Below are 19468 nucleotides of genomic sequence, written 5' to 3'. Positions count from 1 at the left end.
AGAAATGTGTATGACTATTCATACGTATGTACACTCATACCTTAGTGTCCTTTGGTGCCCGAGGGCTTGTGCAGTCTTTCTGTCTTCAGGAAGGGACACTCTGTTCGTACTTTTTAGGGGACTTACAGATGAACCTAAGTAAAGAAGAAGTAATTTGATATGCCAGATTCTCCTTCTGAAATGGATACAAGTGTTTTTGAGAACATACCTGGAGAAGATTGCCCCTTAATTATTTTGCTTTGAGAATTTTCAGACACACGAATTTTACTCCTTATTTCTTTCTGTCTCTGGGAGGATCTCTCTATAAATGATTTTTTTCTCTTTACAAATGCTTCTTGTAAGCTCCCTGGTACAGGTGTAAACTTGGGAATCGTTTCTGTTAAAACAAAAATGAAGCTATTTTCACTTCATTGAACTTTAGTCCAGCACTATGGAAGATTGTGGGGTTCCTACTCAAATGTAGAAGCTGCGACTGGAGAATGACTTGAGTAGGGAATTCGCAGTGGCCCCTGGGTTCACTGAACAATTTCAGATGCTCAAGGCATACCTGTAGATAATGTAGTTGGCTTCTCCACACAATGCTCTGATATAGCTGGATAATCTGAGGTTTCTGTTTCTGGTACAAGAGGCATAAATTCACTCACCTAATTGCAAGAAAGTCATAGATGAATTTACCACTTTTTACTTGTACAGCAAAGGCTATAATCATTATCAGGTTCTCTCTAAACCCTGGTTCCCTTTGGTGGACAAAAAGGTGCGCTCTTAGGGGCGGGGGGTGCGGGTGGGTTGAATGACTGCTCAATTCTCAGCTGCAACATCGGACTGTATTTCCAATTGACTTGACTCCCATGCTCATTTGTTCACTGCTTTGTGCTGCCCTCACATTTGTCTCGATAGCTTTAAGACTGAATTTCTGAGAAGGGAAAGTAATGGTTTTTACTCCTATTAAAATGCTTTGACCATCAGTACTAGAGAACAATTAGTCTACTTTTCCATCCTACTCTAGCCAATAGCTTTTCCTCATCTTGTCAAGTCTTTTTAATTACCTAACCTTCCAAACCACCCCTACTGTATCTTCACTACTTGTCTATTGCCTTTAAACTACCCTATTCAGTAATCACAAAAACAATTACTAGAGGTGAATTCTATAATTTGCCATCAGGCATCTTGGAGTCCTTACTAAGTTAGAATGATATTCACTGCAGAGTTCTCTTCAATTACAACCTTAGAAAAATTGAAACGAGCCAGGCAAATAATCAGATGGTTTCATTGTAGTGGAAAAATACAGGAAACAGGCAGTCAACAGAATTTGAAATACATTTTTTCACTTTAGGACTGAAAAGTGAAACTTTCAAAGCAATAAAAACCTCAGTCTGGATTTCCTTACCTGTCTTCTGCCTCTGCTGCCTCACTGCTTTGGAACAAAGATCTTTCATTGGGGAATGGAAAGCATGAGTTCCAACCCAAGTCTGACATCTACAGTACCAGAAATACTGTATTTAAGACAATGTTACTGGGGGATTTGAGAGGCTTCTGTCAGCTGGCAAACTAATGGGGAAGGAAATTAGTTTCCAAATAATTAAAATGGGAGAAAAATGAAAACTCCTTTTCTATTCCCCAATTCTCAGCTACAGGTGGCTTATAAATGAGGAGTATTAAGCTATGAAATTTACCTGAAAACTTTGTGCCTGATTCTCTTCCTTTTCTTCAAGGGTTAAGTTTGCAAAATCCATTTCAGCCATACTGATATCACTGGTGCTTACTAATGTGAGTTCTGGTTCCTCCATTATACCACGGCCAGACTCTGTCTCCTGTGCAGTAAATTAAAAAGGAAACCAATAGCCTTAAACATTCAAAATGTGAAAATAGTTTATATTATGGAGGAAGAGTAACAGACCAAGGTAGTGCACCCCCACTTTCAGAAATAGGGCTTGGGGATGGGTGAAACAATTGAAAATATCTCCTGCATGGATTACAAACACAAATGCTCACAGCATTAGAGATGTAAGTTCAGATTAATAATTGGGTTGTAGGGTAGACCCTATCTAAAGGGAGTAGTAGCTGTTGGGTTGCAGCCAAATGGAGGCCACTGCTGCCAGAATAACTTTTTAAGGGAAATACCATCTTTTATTAAACACTGAATAAGAATTTGGAAAAATATCCAAAAGCAGCCAAATCACATCTGTAGTCTAGATACAGCCTTTATCTTCAATCTATTATAACATGCTTATTTGTGGAAGGACAATACAACATTCAGGTGACTGGACTTGAAACCAAGCAGATTAGTTCAATGTAATGTAATGAGGTTCAACACAAAGTGCTGAAGCATAGGCCGGCCACCATTCCTCAGGGAAGCTGGAGCAGGGATATGTGAATTGGGAGGAAATATCTTCTGTAAAACTCAGATATCGAGATTTCCAATGATTAAGAGATTGACTATCTCAGGTATGTTAACTAGCAAGAAGCCTTGTTTCTCTTGAATTTTGTTTCAAAAGTATTTCCGGAAAATGAATTTAAATGCTATTTATACAAACACAGATTCACTTACCCAGACTGGAATAGAGCTCTGTAGTGAAAATGATCCAGAACTTGAAAACAGCTCTGATTGTGATTCCTGAGGTAGATTTCGTATGATTTTTGGAGTTTCTGTTTTAGTTGAGTTCTCATAATATTTTTCATCCTGGCGAGTTAATAAATGTAGTGTCTGAGTTGAAGTTCCCATCTCTTCTGTTCCCACATGTGATTGTGAGTCAGATTCCTCTGTGTGTGCATTTACATTTAAAACACCACAGATTTCATTTTTATCATCTTCAAGGAGTCCTTGACTTTGTAACGCTGTATCAGCCTCCCTTACTGATAGTTCTTCAAAGGCCAGTCTTTCTTTCCTGCCTTCTGGTTGGTCTTTCACCGAGCATTCACTAAAGGTGGAACCACACGGAGTGCTATGCTGTAGATTTAACTGATGAAATACATTAGCCTCGTGAGATGAACTGAAGACTGAACTTTGCAAATTTCCTACAGAGAGCTGGAAATGAACACTTTTTTTCTTATTTTGTAATATTTCAGTCTGTTCAGAGGAGAAGTTCTGTTCAGAGGAGTAGTTCTGATTTTCTATGCCTTGGGAAGAATCTCTTGCTTCAATGCTAAAAATACTTGGTAGATCAGCATGCTGGCCCCCCTCCTGAGAAGAAAATTCTGGCAGAAGTTGTTGAAAAGATTGTTCAGATCCTGCATTAAGAAGGTTAAGAAATCAGTTAATCATCATCATATGTCACCAAACTTAGATACAGATATAGTCCCTAACAGTGAGTAAATTGCAAAGGTTACTTCCTACAATTTTAGGAAAGCTGATATATGTAAACACGAATAGAAAGTTAAGGGATGGTCACAGTAATTTTCAAATAACTACTGCTCACACCATGTATTTCCACCTGACAGTAATTTTAGAAACTATGGCTATTAGACACAATGAGGACATTTTCCACCATAAGAGAAAAACACTGATTTTGTTGTAATAACAAGGATTTAGGTTAAAACGTGCATGTGTATCTCATGCATGTATGTGGCTGTGTGTGATCTATATAAAATTTATACGAAAAGATTTAGAAGGGTGCTTAAATTGTTAACTGTTAAGGGTTGAGGTAGGGAAGTTGAGCAAAAGGCAGCACTTTTGGTTTTTTATTAAGTTCACTACTGTGAAAATGCAAACTGAGCATACATTACCTCTGTTATTTAAACAAATACATAGAACTTGTAACACTGGGACGAGCTGAGGACAGGAATGGAGGACTTGGGGATGGGTGAAATAATGGGATAACTGAAAATATCTTCTGCAGGGATTCCAAACCCAAGTGCTCACAGAGCTAAGAGATAATCCAAGTGCAGGGTAACGGGGCTGTGCAGAACCAGAGGCTGGATCCTATCTAAAGGGAGCAGCAGCTGTTGTGTTGTAGCCAAATGGAGACCACTGCTGGTAGGCACAATTTCCAAGAAAAAAGGTATTCGGTTTCACTTTTTCTAACTTAGTCATACATACCCTCACCAATACTTCCTGTGGCAAAACTCTGAGCTGCAGTTTGAGCCACATTAGGGTCACGTTGCTGATTGAGGCTTGTGTTAAGAGGAGAACGCAGGCTGCTGCTCCTCAGTGCTGTAAAAGCAGCTGTACCGTTGTATGATACAGTTGCATGGTGGCTTTCACATGAAGAGTCTGAGCTCTGATGGAAAACAACAGGGAAATGCCGAAATACTGATTATGCATTACAAGTTGAGTCAATAAGCATTATGTTCCTTTGATACTACTCTTCCTTAATTCCCACTCTATTACCACACTAATACAGTGGTACCTCGGTTTTCAAACGTAATCCGTTCCGGAAGACCGTTCGAGTTCTGAAACGTTTGAAAAAAGCTGAAAAAAGCCGATAGCTAGGCCTCAGGATCTTGCACTTAGCAGAAGCCGAGTGACATGTTCGACTTTCGAAGCGTGTTCGCAAACCAAAGCATTTACTTCCGGGTTTATGGCATTCATAAACAAATGTTTGTCAACGGAGACATTCGAAAACTGAGGTACTACTGTAACTTGCTTATTCAAACCCAATTCTTCATTTCAGTCAATATGAGATTTTGTAAAAAGATGATTTAGAAAACAAACTGAATTAACCGGACTGAGTTTAGGACATGATGAGATTTTGTGATAAGCAGGAACTAGTAGGTACAGAAGCCAGGGATGTCGGGATGTGGAGTAGAAAGACTCAGGCTGGAATCTTAGTGCCTTTACTAGATACGAAGAGACTTTTTCAATTTTGCAAAGTTACATTTATCTGAACGGTTTAAGGCTGAATTCCATTAAAATAAAACAGACAAAAACATAAAAGCAAACAAAAATATTCTCAAGCCTTTTATGGGTCACACTCACTAGCGGGACATAAGGCTGATGAGGACAAATTCTAATGCAGCTGTTTTCAATCTTGGTTCCACATTAGAATCACTTGGGGAACTATAAAAATAAATCCTGATATCTGAGCACTCCTAGAGATTCTGATTTAATTGGTCTGAGGTGCAGTCTGGGCACGGATTTTTAAAAGCTTTCCACACAATTCTAATTGGCAGCCAAAGTTAACAATCATTGTTGTGTTCTGACAGAATATAATTTGACAGACTTCTTGGAAATTCATTGCAATGAAGCATCTACTTTAATATACCTGGTAAAAGTCTCTGCTGTCCTGAGAAATCCCAGAGGAAAATGATGAGAAATCAAAATCTGGCTGTGGTTCTAAGGGTTTAAACAGCTGATGATGAAAGTTTGGAAAACTGTGTTCCAATTCTGGAAAGTCAAGGTCAACTGTTGGAATTTTGAGAAAAAAGGATAAATTTATTTTTAAAATAAAGCCTAGAAAAATAGTACTAAGAAATATTCCTAAAAGCTTACTTTTAGGTAACTCTAATTCAACAAAATTACTTCCACTTTTTTCATTATGAGATGTTTTCAAATTAAGTCCTATCATGTACAAAAAATGGGGATATTCTCAATGACCAAACCTTCGACAAACATGTCTCCATTTCTACCAGGCCCAAAGTCTTATGAGGTTATTTAGGAGTAAGAGGCCATTATGATCACTGCTTTGCTATAAGCTTTGTTATTCTCACTTAGCTCACTTTAGGTCAATAATTTAAAAAAAGAAGAAGAAAAAAAGCTCACTGTACTGAGTGTTACTATGGGCCAGACATTGTACTTCATGTGTATTATTTAATCATCAAGATCCCTCTTTTAGAAGATGAAAAAGTAACTTGTCAATGGTCTCACGGCTAGTAAAATGGTCAAAGTTGGAGTCAAATACAAGTCTGTGATTTCTGAGCTCTTGTTCTCAATGTTGGGTATACGACTGCCTCAAGCTGTTGTAGCCAACTTCTTAACAGGAGAGGAAGATCTGCTAAACTCTTTGATGTGTTGTTCTGTCAGTCTAATTGGTTCCAAATCCCCTCTCACTAAATGCACTCAGTGTTTTCCGTGGCATAACTACTATAGCAGGCCATAAAAACATGGAGCTCCATCACTACTTAAAACTAAAAGGGATGAAAAATTAAGTTAAAAACAGTTCATATGAATGTATTTGTTCAAAATAATTTTACCCCACAAGTCTGTTTTTTCAGTCATCAAATTTGCTTCATTTATGTACTTGTCTGTCATGTGCTGAATATGCGCTCGACCAGACGTAAATTTTTCCACTGTTGGCAACAGAGGTTTATGAACATCCCAAGAGTCCTGCCTTTGATAAATAACTTGCGGTGGAAGAACTATAAAACTTAAAATAATTGTTTCCTTTTCTTTGCCGGGGGTAGATTCTTGTTCCCTATGGTCCACCTGCTCTGAAAATGACTGAAAATTAAGTTGAGTGAACATTTTAATGGCTGGGTACTTAGAGGCAAATTTTGGTAGAGAGGCATAGCAGTATCTATTGATAAGGGATCAGTGATACCAAGAAATTTGTTCAGATAGCTTCCCACTGAAGGGGGAAGTGTGACATTAATGGATGCTTCTCAAAGTGTCATTGAGGATCCACACAGCATCCTCAAGGGTCTGCAGGCCTGTGACTGCCACCATGTTTAAAATATCATAGTGTCCAATATGCTATCAGGCATAAAATTTTTGAGATTTAAAGAAAAAAACACCCTCTCAGCACAATGTCAAAAGCAGTGTTTGCTCTCACCATTGTATTGTAACTGAACTGGTGCTGTTCTTTCAATTTATTTACAAATATTTTGACATTATTATTACCTGGATCTGTAAAGCTCAAATCTGTGTTTTCATAACTTAAGCTCCCAGTAGAAACAGTTATTGAAGATAATGGCTCATGATAAATCTCTTGCGTTTCAGCCTAAAAATTAAGGGTAACATTTGACCACAATGTACAAAGTAATATCTAGAAAAAACCCAAATCACCAATATCAGCAGTTACAAATTCTGAGCTCAGATCAAGTGTAGAAACCTTCATAGTTATAAAGGTCAGTAGTAAAACCTTTTCATCATTGCTCAGAACTGGTTAGACTTTCATACACACGAATCTCCCACCCCCGATTCTCATTCATCCATCAGCAGTCCTCAGTTATCTGCCGCCACCTAAACACACACACACACACACACACGCACACACCCTTATTGTTTACATTTTTGCTTCTCAGAACTATACAGATCATGCATCAGGTAGACTGGAAGGTCTTCTGATGCTCAGATTTGGCTATTTTCATCACTGATCCACTTAAGTAACAGCAGATCTCAGAGAACACACATTTTAATATTTCACAGCGTCTGTGAACTAAACAAAAAATACAAAGCCAAATAGCTCTAACAACGTGGTGCACATTAAGACATGACTAACCTTAGTATCTGGCTTCACAGCTGGACTCGAATGTGTAAGTTCTTCCTCCACAGCATAACTTAATACTGCATGATTCTCAACCAGAGCCTCCTTGACCTTGACTGAAACGGGGGAAAAAAGGTTTGGATTATGACATACTTAATTCTTGTCATCAGAGGACATTATTTCCTGTTTTCCTACAATTTTCTTTCATATTTTGCTTGTATAGTTGCCTTATCTTAGACCAAAAAGAAAAAAACAAACAGAAAATATCATTCATTTTCTTATTCAAATATTTACTAGTCAGCACAATATACTCCTGGAAAACTGCAGTTATCATTGTTATTCTATGAATAAAACCTTTTTGAAAAGAGCCAAAGTGATGGGAAATATTTTTGTTACTATTTTAAGTGCAGAAGCAAGAATATTCGATCATAAATACAGTATAATCTCAAAGTTGAGAAAAATGCATATAACAAAGAGAAAGAAAAACATCATAATACAACCAGTGGCTGCTTATGAATGGTAGGGCAAGGAGGACTTTTATGTCTTTGTAACTTTTAGTGCTTTAAAAAAATCACAATGAGCGTGCACTGCTTTTATTATGAATTATCATTTCTAATCATCTTTGAAATACATGTAAAATTACACGTTTTGTCTCACTATTAATAATTTAAGTATTCTGAGTTAATTTTTCTCTTATTCCCAACAGTCAATGTTTGTGAAAAAGCCAGCCAAGACATATGGTTGTGGTTTTAAAATAGATTAAAATTGGGCGGCCAGATGGCTCAGTTGGTTAGAGTGCGAGCTCTGAATAATAGGGTTGCCAGTTCGATTCCCCCATGGGCCAGTGAGCTGTGCCCTCCACAACTAGATTGAAGACAACGAGCTGCCACTGAGCTTCCAAAGGGGCAGCCAGATGGATCAGTTTGTTAGAGCATGAGGTCTAAACAACAAGGTTGCTGGGTCATTGCCTGCATGGGATGGTGGGCTGTGCCCCCTGTAACTAAGATGGAAAACGGTAACTGAACTTGGAGCTGAGCTGCACCCTCCACAACTAGATTGAAGGACAACGGCTTGGAGCTGACACACTCCAAGTGCTGGAGAAACACACTGTTCCCCAATAAAAATTTATAAAGAAAATAAAATAGATTAAAACTGTTCCACCAAGTACAAACTAAAAATTTCTTTCTCATTATCATAATATTATTAAAAGAGATCATGTACATTAAAAGTATGTTTCTTAAGTGTGTAGGGAATGTTTTCTAAAAGATAACCCAGAACACAGACATAGACACACCCACACTCACACACATATCTGTATATGTCTTTATATACCAGGAGTGCCAAAAAATTGTATACAAGTGGACACTTTGGTCAACATTGCTCAAGCAGTAGTTCTCCATAATTAGTGTCTGGATGCTGATAGTACCCACTTTGAGCACCTCTTATAATTGCAGAAGTCAAACGTGACTTGTATTCATCTTTTGTTATTGGTATATATTGAGTATTACAATTTTAATAGTTTTCCTTTCTTAAAATGTGTCTACAGTATTTCGGCATGCTCTGTGTGTGTGTGTATATATATATATTTGTAAAATGTCTATTATGCATAATGAAGTAAGATAAGGCTAATACCAAATATTATAGTAAAATAGAATTTATTTTTTAATACAACTTTTTACTGTCTCATAATCTAGTTCATTTAAAAATATATTATTGTGACATAATTCATTTAACCATTAAACTGTTACTTGCTTCTATACACACTAAAATTTTAAGTAAAGAAAATAAGAGATGGTGAAATTTTATAAGGAGTTATTTTTTAAGCATCTCATTTCAAGAGCTAGTTGGGACATTAGAAGTTTATCTGAGGTTTTTAAATTTGTACTCACAATTATATACTATTCTCTACAACATGGCAAGATTTCCCCCAGAGGAGAGATGAGTGAACAGGGTAGCATTTCACTAGTGGTAAAAAGTGAAAAATAACAATTGGAGAAAAGAGTAAAGTCTGAGTTATTTAAGACATTGAAGAATTCAACAAATAGGTCCCTGAAAGTAGTTGGAAGAGAAATTACTGTCACTGGTTTGGAACACGGTTCACTAATAGTAGGAACCCATTAGGCGGTTCCTCAAAAGAAGTAACATCAGGAAAGTAATGCCTTACACAGAGTAATCCCATGCTCTGCAGGAAGGCAATACTTCCTGCTTTCCTACGCAAGGGGTACCACTAAAAGCTTTTAAGAAATAAAGGTGAGGTGATGAGGACCTGAATAAAGTGGTGGGGAGGGAAATGGAGAAGTAACAAAACTAAGACCCTCCTAAGATAAAAATACAAATTTGAGGCTGATTATGAGAAGGAGAACAGCAGCCCCTGAGAGGCAGGAGCTGATCTGGCACTATCAGCGTGGCCTTGGTGTTCTCCTGTTAAACATTAACAATTTCACAGAACAGTAATATCACAAAAGTCCACTCTGTTGATCAAGACAAAAATCAGACCACCCGTCCTCATCTCTGAATATAGACAAAATCATGAATATTATCCAGACCACAGAAATGACCGAGCATCTCCTTATCCTGGTTAATGTGAGTGACTAGTTATAGCTTTAATCACAGCTTTAATAAGCCTCACTCCCTTATTCCTACCTCCTAAATAAGAATTTTTTAGGTACCCCCAAATAGAATTACCCTGCTTCTTGATAATATCCAATACTAATAAGCAAAGCCCCATTCACTTGAATCCTCCCCCAAATCACCTAATACAAGGAAAACCTTACAGGTAGATCCTTTCTAAGGCCCTCACGTTCCCTGTGGTGGCATTCTACCTCACTGCAACAAGTCAAAACACCTAACTTTGTTCAACTACAGGTGTGTTCCTGGGTAGTCTTTGGCTAGAGAATATCAATGGTAGAATAAAAAGAAAATACAAGTATCCAATTGGCTAAATCTAAAAGAATGATGTAACTTTCACTTTAAAATATCAAATATTATAATTCACTGGAAATTATATCCTTTGCAATTATTTCAATCTCCAATTAAAGATGCTAAAGTCCATTTTTCTATAAACTCTCAAAAAATAGAATAGGTGTCTCATCTCTCATTTTAAAAGGTCTTTAGAACTCGTAAAGCAGGAGTATCTTTTGTAGTGTAAGCATATTATACTTGTAAAACAGCTTGTTATATACATGCATCAATTCAAAAGTGAGAAAATGCACATTGGTGGGCTTTGGGTGGCAGAATTAAGAGATTTAAAGTTTTTTTCCTTATAACTCTTTATTTTCCAAATATTTAAGCATAAAATAGTTCATTGAGAAAGCCACAGATAGAATTTTTTAAAGACAGTATTTATAACATGTAATAGTATTTAATTAAATGTGAATTGTTATGAATAGACTTAAACACCAAATCTATAGAGATTGTCAGCTGTAAAAACCTACCTTCACATACTTCCTACTAGCATTTATTTAGTGAAACAATTGAAAAGCAAAGTTAATTATCCTTTAAATAAATTTCACTTCCCTCATTCAACTTTTTCTGTACAGAAATAATATATGCTGCTTATAAAAAAAAATCCATAATACGTGAACATACAAAATAGAAAGTGAAACCCAGTCTCCAACAAAGGTAAACCTGTCCCAGTGCTTTGGTTGATTATCATCCAGACAATTTTTAAAGCATGAACAGATTCCCCCCACACTCATTTAACACCACACAGAACTGCACAGGATGCGTGCACCATGATTCTATTCCCAACAGTCACAGAAAGTATTTAGCATTTTTTCATCACAAATAACACTCCAGTAAATATCCTTTGTCCACACACCCTTCCCTGCTCACAGCAATTCCACTTTCAATGCCTTTATCTCTCACCTGCTTCGTCGGAGTCATCACCACAGACGTTCTCCTGGGCAACTGGGAAGGGTCGACCAAATGGATCATGGTCCAGTGGGGTCCCAAGGAAACTTTGTTCTCGACTTATAGAGACCCTCAGGGGGTCTCTGTCTTGATAAAAATCTGGTTTACCTGATAGGGAAAAAAACTGACTGATTAGATTTCCACTTAGATCAGGCACATGCAGGATTCATTTCTAGCGCTAGACAAAACTAAAACGGCAATTTAGATTATGGGGCAAAATTCTAAACTCTTAAAGACTTGACCTATGTAGCAAGAAAATAACTATCTTTCACAAGGCCTTTAAATTATTTTACTAAGTTTTTAATGAAACACCTACTTCTTAGACCAGATAATGCTTCAGAATTGACTAATCACAGGAAAAATGCCTAGAGAATTTACTAACCATTAATAATACTATTAGAAGACATAATATGCATTGATAATATGAAGTTCAAAAATACCCAGAGCCAATCTGTGGTATAAGAAATCAAGACAGGGATTCACCCTGGGGAGGAGCAGATGGTAACCGGGAGGGTACAGGGAAGGGTTTATGGAGTTCTCTCACATTCCACTTCTTGACCAGGGTGGTGAATGTAACACTTTGATTACTTGGGACAAGTGCCTCCCATCCAGGGACATCCCTAGAGTAGACTAAAGGTTTATTCTCTGGAGAAAATGAATCCGATACACACTGAATTCAGGGGGATGGGGCACTGCAAGGTTCATGGGTTGAAGGAAGAGACAGAATGCCATTAAAAAAGACCCGGGGCATTCAAGTCTGCATCCTCAACCCAGATCGCTCAGGTCTGGCGTCTGGCTACGTAACAGCAGCAGCCAGGATTGTGTCAAACTTGCAGGAGCTTTGTGTAAGGAACTGAACTGTAAACTGCCTTAGAGAAAAGAACTGCAGATACTAAGTTGAGGATCCCCATGAAAAGCCACCTCTTCCAATGAAGTCCTGCCGTACATCAGGTGCCCACCTACAGAATTCCCAATTAGTCTTAGCATCCAACTCCCACATGCAAGCTATTAGAGAAAGTCTCTACAATATCACAGGAACAACAAAAAAAGGAACAAGAGAACTCAGACAAACAGAAACCTAAATAAACGAAAACTATCAACATTCAAAGCAGGTAATATTTGGCATCCGTGAAAATGGCAGGATGCTATGAAAAAGGGGAAAAAAATCAGGAAGAAGAGCAAGTTTTTAAAAACTACAATTTGATAATAAAAAAAGTTCGTAAAAAAAGTTAGAAGAAAAAGTCGAGGAAATTCTCTCAGAAAGTAAAACCAAGAGAAAAAGAAATGAACTGTAGAAAAGAAAATTGGAAGATCAATATAGATCAACATTACTTTTATCGTCACCCACCTAAGGAGCCTTTTTAGTTTATTTATTTATTTTTTTAATTGCCTCCTAACTCCATGAAATTTTAATAACCACAGATATACTGTGTATCTTTCTTTGTACATCTGTGCTTTGGTACATAAAAAGAGTTAAGACTTTTTCACCTCATCAAGAACCAATTTTCATTTCCTTTGAGGGCAACACTCTTGTTAAAAATGCATGAGATAGGTCATCCAATTTTCAACTAAAAGGTTTTCCACAAACAGAAAATGATGTGATCTCAAATTATATTAGAGATACTTAATAGAAGTGTTAGTGTGGGAAGACAGCCATTCAAAAGAAGCTTTAAGCAAATGAAAAAGGAGACGATTTACTATAGAAAAAAATGTTTTACAAACAGAAAATATAATTATAGAATACTAATTGTCTCAGCAGTGAAAAATATTTATCCATCAGTATAATGATAACTTAGCTTAATTTTTGCTAAAATCCATTGCCAACTATAGAGGTAAAATAAGAAGCAACACTTCAAGACTTGAAAAGTGACTGCCTCTGTGAGTAGCAATAAGAGGTTGGGGGAGGGGAGCGCAGGAAGAAATGCTGTTTCATGTTATAACCTTCTAGGGCCATTTGCTTTTTCAAACTATTTGCCTATAGTATTTTAATGAAAAGTATTACCCCAAATGGTATGATAAAGGCTATAATGAAAGCTCCCAAAGAGCACATGAGAGAGATACTTGACAATTCAGGAAAAGTTTACCAGACAAGTGGCACTTGGGCCAACTCTCAAGGGAGGAGCAAGATCATAAAAGGCCTGGTAGGTGAAGGGGACTTAGCCTTAATTTGGGCTTATTCCTTGAATCAAAGGGAAACCACTGAAGACTTTTAAATAAGGAAAAATAAAGGGAGATTACTCTAAATATACCATGGGAAAATGAACTAGAATAAAGCTAGACTGGAACCAGGGAGACACTGGGAGATGTAGCAGTCAATCATGGAAGAAAGGATGGCCTGGATTAAACGAGTGGTAGTGGGAAAAGAAAGAAGTGGACAGATTCCAGAGCTGACCGAGTAGAACAGAGAAGAACTGGTGACTTATTGGGTGTTGGAGAGGTAAACGATGGAAGCAGCAAGGCTTATATCTGGGTACTTAGTCACTAAAAAAAGAAGGCTTGAAGAATAAGGAGGAGGTGGTAAGGGAATAATATGTAGCTTTCCTTTTTAGACAAGATGACATTTTGCAACTTCAATTAGAACTCATTAAATTATTTGAATCAATGGTGAGAATTTCCTAATGCTTATTCTGAATTAGAGAACGCACCAATCAGTTCCTGAAGTTGTGGTTTGCCAAACAGTGCAAAATAGGAGAAACGCTTCTTAAAGCCTAGTAATAAATAAAATCATTACTCTATGTTATAAGTTTCATAAGACATAATAAGAACGTATTAGAGAGTGATTCTTAAGAATTACTCTCAACCTCTACCTTCCTTAATTCTTTTAGTCAGAAACAGATGTATTTTACGGCCGAAGACCAAAATAGTTAATATTAACATTACACATCTACGTACCTTTCTATTGACAAGGCTAATTTCCCTTTAAAAAGGGTTTGCTTTGATAAGTTTGGTTAAGAAAATTATTTGGTGAGTCTGAAATCTAAAAACAATGATGAAATTCAAAGAGAGCTATTTACTAAGGATCTCAGGGAGGAATTTTTGTAGATAAGTGGATCTAGGAAAAAGTACAGTGAAGAAATATACCTAATTGTCCCTAAGGCCAGGATTTTAAGCATAATACTTACCCTATTAAAGATACGGGAAAAGAACAACAAAGGTACTGAAGTAGAAGAGCAACAAGGGAAAAAGAGAAAAAAAAACTGAGTTATATCCTAAAGAGACAGGTTAAAAAGGCAGATATCAAAGGAAGCAGATGGAAGCAAGAGTCAGAATATGGGATAGCAAAGAATTTTTGCCTACCGTAAACCGGTCTCCCCCATATACAAGAAAAAACTAGTTACCCAATGCCACATTTAAGTCCCAATTTTATATACAGTTTATGTAAACCATTTTTTTCCTAAGTACTCAAAGACAAATTTCTTCACCAATAACAAAAAATTAGCATCTTAAAAAAAAATGTAGAAAACTGGCAAACTATTAAGAAACCATATATTATCAAACCATCTGTTTACCTAGTACAGAAGGTCTGCCTCTTGCCGGTGATTCTACCTCTTGTATAGCACTAAGTTCATGTTGGTTCAAGTCCAATCCACATTTAACTTTCGCTACAGGTGGCTTTGAGGCTCTTCTGTTCAGCTTCTCACCTATCAAGTCAATGATAAAGGTAGGCATGATAAAATCTATTAACATACTACAAACTTCTCTTCAACTAGCAAGTTGCAGGAAGTGAAAGCAAAGAATAATCAGTGGAATAATTACAATAAAATCCGATTGGCTTACCATTTATCTTACTACTATCTTCAGAAAGTAGCTGATTATCATCAGAATGGCTCCTATCTGCAGGACGAATGTTCTCATGATCATCTCTTGCTTGGTCTTGGAGACGAGGCAGCCCATCCCCGAGCATCTGGGTTTTTAAATCATTTTCAAGTGTGGGCTTACTTGTCTGAAACTGTGGACAGACGAGGGTGGGGATGACACAGGATGAGGGACCGTGTAAAGCCTTTATCTCCTTCTTAAATTAGAACCTCAACCAAATAGTTACATCAATCACACTATCACAACCCTTATCCACAGATAAAAAATGAGAAACGCTTCTAATATTGAAAGGGTGATATATTTCCATTGGAAAGTCCAACCACTCACAGGCTTCAACCTAAAAACTTAGCCTCCATTGTACCTTTCAATATGAGGTCTCACTCGAGTATACCCCTCTGCCTTTCTTTTCCCACTACTTTTCCTTCAAATGACTAGTAAACCCATAGAACTCAAGTTCTCATGAACTCAACTCAAGGTTCTCCTGAACAACAAGGATTTATAGAATTCTATTTAAGCTAAATAATAAATTCAGGAAATGGCCTTTTAAAGTAAAAGGGACACATTCATATTTAAGAGAATATACTCTTGTCTCCCATATATGAATGTCTTGAGTGATCATGCCAGAGTCTTCTCAATAATTCAGTAACAAGCAGCAGGTCCAGCTGTCCATCAGCCTAAAATCATGCCAATTATACAATAGGCGTAAGGAAAAAGATGGTACTGCTTTTGATTCATAAACAAATGTCAGCAAAGTGCTATAGAAAGCACAAGGTCTGCTAGTTGCATAAGAGAAATGCTGCTAACCGGTTATTTTACAATTTAATCTTCTTATGGTAAGCCAAAAACCCTTTATAACAAAACTTCAATGACAGTCTACATTTTTAAGTGTTTGCATTTGGTTGTATCACACTACTGGCTGATATTAGTTGGGCTTCAAATAACTATTAACCTCATAAATACCATGTGAGTTCAATGTTTTGTTTTAATTTCCACATTGTTTAAGGTAGAAAATTAAAGCAGTTAAGGTAAAACTACTTATTCTCAATAACTAAGAATTTATTTAAGCCTAAGATTAAAACAAACATTTAGCTTGTCTGAGTCTGGTTAACTCTACTAATATTTAGATACTCAAGTTTAATACATACCTGACTGTCTTTAAATAAATCCTTCAAAGTCTCTTGGTGTTGCTGTATCTGCTGTTGCAATGCTGTTTGTCTCTGTACTAGTAGTTCTTCCTGGGCTTTTTGGCTATAATGCAGTACTTCTTTTTGTAGATCCAATTGCTTCTGAAATCCCAAGTTATCTTGTTGAGCTAAGATAGGCTGTGAAAAACTCAAAAGTCTATCTTGAACTTTTGGGATCACAGAATCGCTTGAAGGAACTATATGTTCATTCTTGAATGAATCTAGTTCACAAATGTATTTAGATTCAACTTCAGCAAAAGGAAGTGGAATAAAGAAATGGTCTCTTCCTTTGGGTGAAAACAAAAAGGGAACAGCATGCTCAGAAGATTCACTTTCAATCAACTTATTTTTTTTGTCTAGAAGCAGTTCTTCCTGGGTCTTCTCACTCGAATGTACCACTTCCCTTTGCAAGTGCAATTGGGCTGTCAAATGATCTTGCTGAGGCAGCTGTGATAAACCCAAAAGCCTATCAGGCAATCCTGATATCTCAGAATGACTTGAGGGGGCTGTATTATCACTCTTAGTTGGGCAAGGTTCTTGGATTCTATCAGATTCAGTACAAGGTAATGAAGCAAATGAATGCTGCACGCTTAGGGGTAAGAAGGAAGAAGTGCCAGCCTGCTCGGGAAATATACCTTCCTCCCACTCACTCTGTTTATGTAAAAGTAATTCTTCCTGAGCTTCCTGTCTAGATTGAACAATGGCTTCCCTCTGTGTGGCTAACCGTTCTTGTAGTGCCTTCAAGTTATCTTGTTGAGGCTGGATAAGTTGTGATATCCTCAAAAGCCTATCCTGCAATTGTGGGATCTGAAAATGGCTTGAAGGAATTTTACCATCACTCTCTGTTGAAAGAGGTTCCTGGGTTGTACCAGATTCAGGAGAAGGTAAGGAAGTAAATGAATGCGGTCCTAACTGGGGTATGAATGAGGAGGAAGCAGTTTGTTCAAGAGATGTACTTCTTTGGGTTATTCTGTTACAATGAAGGGCCTCCTTCTCTGTGTCTAGCCATTCTTGGTGTGTCTCCAAATTACCCTGTTGTGAAAATCTCAAAACTCTGTCCTGAAATCTTGGGATCTTTGAATGGCTTAAGGAAACTGTACTGTCGCTCTTGATGGACATAAATTCCTGGCATCCTTCAGATTCAGCCACCTGGGGTAGGATTAAAGAGGTGCCAGTCTGTTCAGAAACTCTTTCTAATTCACTTTGTTGGTGTACAAATTCCCGAGTTTCTTGTTCAGCTCCATGTATTACCCTCTGTATGTGTGACTCTTCTTGGAGTGTTGTCAAATGTTCTTGCTGTGGCAGACTATGCTGTCGAAAACTGGAAGAGTCATCCCGAAATGTTGGGATGATCAAGTGACTTGAGGGAACTGTACTCTCCTTAGACAAGCAAAGGTTTTGAAATCTAGACTCAGTTTTAGCAGAAGCTTGCAAAGCAACTGAACGTTGAGCAACCATTGGTGGGAATGAAGAACTCATGTGGCCAGACTTACTGTCTGCCAAATCCCTGTGTCTGTGTAAAAGCAATTCCACCTGGGCTTCATGTCTAGCCTGAAGAGCATCCTTCTGTGCAGTGAGCTGCTCTTGGAGCAACTTCAAACTATTATGTAAAGGTAGGAACTGCTGTAGGAAACTCAAAGAGCCATCCTGAGATTTTGGAATTTCAGGCTGGCTTGAGAGAAGGCCCTCCTCACTCTTTGATGAATACTGCTCCTGGATTTTTCCAGATTGAGCACCAGCAGAAAGTAGTGAAGTAAATGCATGCTGAGTGACCTGAGATGGGAGGGAAGGGGGCTCAGTCTGTTCAGACCATACTCCTCCATCCAGTTCACCCTGTTTATTTATATATAATACTTCCTGGGCTTCTCGCCTAGCCTGAAGGCTGTCCCTCTGAATATTTAACTGTTGCTGAAGAAATTTAAAATGATCTTGCTGTGATAAGACAGGCTGTGAAAAACTCGAAAGCCTATCCTGAAGTTGTGGGACCCCAGCATGGCCCGAGGAAACTGCAGTATCATTCTTGGCTGGAGAAGATTCCCGGATTCTCCCAGATTGAGCTTTGGCAGACGGCAGTGAGGCAAAAGAATCCAGAGGTACCGATGGAAGGAATACAGAGACACCAGTTTGTCTTTCCAATTCTTTCTGTTTGCACAAAAGCAATTGTTCCTGAGCTTCCTGTCTTAACTGAAGAACTTCCTTCTGTAGATCTAACTGTTGTTGGAGAGCCTTCAGATGACCTTGCTGGGCCATGACATTCTCTGAGGGTGGCAAAGACTTATCCTGCATTTGGCTGATTTTAGAATGGCTTACAGAAACTGCACTTTTGCTCATGGTTGAAAAGCGTTCCTGGATTTTTCCAGATTCAACTTTGGCAGGCAGAGAAGAACTAAAAGAACGCTCAGCGACCAGTGGTAGGAATGAAGAAGGTTCAGCTAGCTTAGAAGATGTATTTTCATTGTTCTCTGACAACATTTGCTGGGAGTCTAAAGTTTGAAAAGTCGTTGCCCTAGATGTTTCAGCGATTTCACCAGAATGCTGTAGTATTAGTGGTCTATCATCTGACAAAGCCCTTGAAAGTATAGGAAATTCTTTAGGGACCGATTTACAGTCTCTCTGCTGTGTTTCAATCTGTGAAAACTGCTTTGGCAGTTCTTGTGGCTCCAAACATTGCTTGGCTAAAACATCTGTGTCTGTTGTTTCAACCGGTCTTCGTAGAATGTGATTTTGTCTTGGAAGCTGAAAATAATCTTGTTCTAATTTGGGAATCTGGATGGGCTGTATAGGTTGACGTTTGTTAAGACTCGACAAGGGTCTCTGATCTTGATCCCAATGGTCTGGTATAATCGTGGGCCTTTCAGGTGGAGCTGATATAATAGACTCGGGTGGTAATGAAGTAGCTGACGTGGATGGGTACTTTCCTCTTAACATAGTCTGATATTCGAGTAATCGTTTCCTGGCTGTTTCAACAGACTGTCTGTGAAACCTACCAAACACAAACACAAAAACAAATATTCTTTTGTGATTAAAAAAATGCTCCGTATTCTCAAAGGTCTATACATTAAATTCAACAGCAATTTGGGTTGGCCATAAACATGGCGGAAAAGGAACAACGTTCACATTGCCCTTGGAGAAATCTATATGCCCTAATTCTAAGGGAATCCTGATTAGACCTTCATATACACAAAGTAATAAATT

General features: G+C 37.8%; 1 protein-coding gene and 2 non-coding genes across 5 annotated transcripts in view; all 3 read right to left on the bottom strand.

Moving 5' to 3' along the window:
* The window catches only part of CEP295 (centrosomal protein 295), a 50235-nt gene that overhangs the window by 338 nt on the left and 30429 nt on the right, over positions 1–19468 (bottom strand). For all 3 annotated transcript variants that reach the window (XM_033121503.1, XM_033121502.1, XM_033121504.1), the window contains 13 exons: positions 16235–19256; positions 15051–15222; positions 14783–14914; positions 11229–11381; positions 7377–7477; positions 6776–6875; positions 5202–5341; positions 4037–4217; positions 2549–3228; positions 1674–1811; positions 548–644; positions 209–376; positions 41–134 (listed from right to left, as the gene is read on the bottom strand). In XM_033121503.1, the coding sequence (XP_032977394.1) occupies positions 41–134; positions 209–376; positions 548–644; positions 1674–1811; positions 2549–3228; positions 4037–4217; positions 5202–5341; positions 6776–6875; positions 7377–7477; positions 11229–11381; positions 14783–14914; positions 15051–15222; positions 16235–19256 (5178 nt within the window). The remainder of the gene's footprint in view (positions 1–40; positions 135–208; positions 377–547; positions 645–1673; positions 1812–2548; positions 3229–4036; positions 4218–5201; positions 5342–6775; positions 6876–7376; positions 7478–11228; positions 11382–14782; positions 14915–15050; positions 15223–16234; positions 19257–19468) is intronic.
* On the bottom strand, positions 6963–7032 carry LOC117031374 (small nucleolar RNA U2-30). Its single transcript, XR_004424521.1, has one exon. It is a non-coding gene; the product is annotated as a small nucleolar RNA U2-30 (small nucleolar RNA).
* LOC117031376 (small nucleolar RNA U2-19) lies at positions 7174–7253 on the bottom strand. Its single transcript, XR_004424523.1, has one exon. It is a non-coding gene; the product is annotated as a small nucleolar RNA U2-19 (small nucleolar RNA).

This window comes from Rhinolophus ferrumequinum, chromosome 11 (assembly GCF_004115265.2).
Source record: "Rhinolophus ferrumequinum isolate MPI-CBG mRhiFer1 chromosome 11, mRhiFer1_v1.p, whole genome shotgun sequence".
NCBI classification, from domain to species: domain Eukaryota; kingdom Metazoa; phylum Chordata; class Mammalia; order Chiroptera; family Rhinolophidae; genus Rhinolophus; species Rhinolophus ferrumequinum.
The sequence above is the reverse complement of the archived record's forward strand: the minus strand, read 5'-3'. Positions and strand labels throughout refer to the sequence as shown.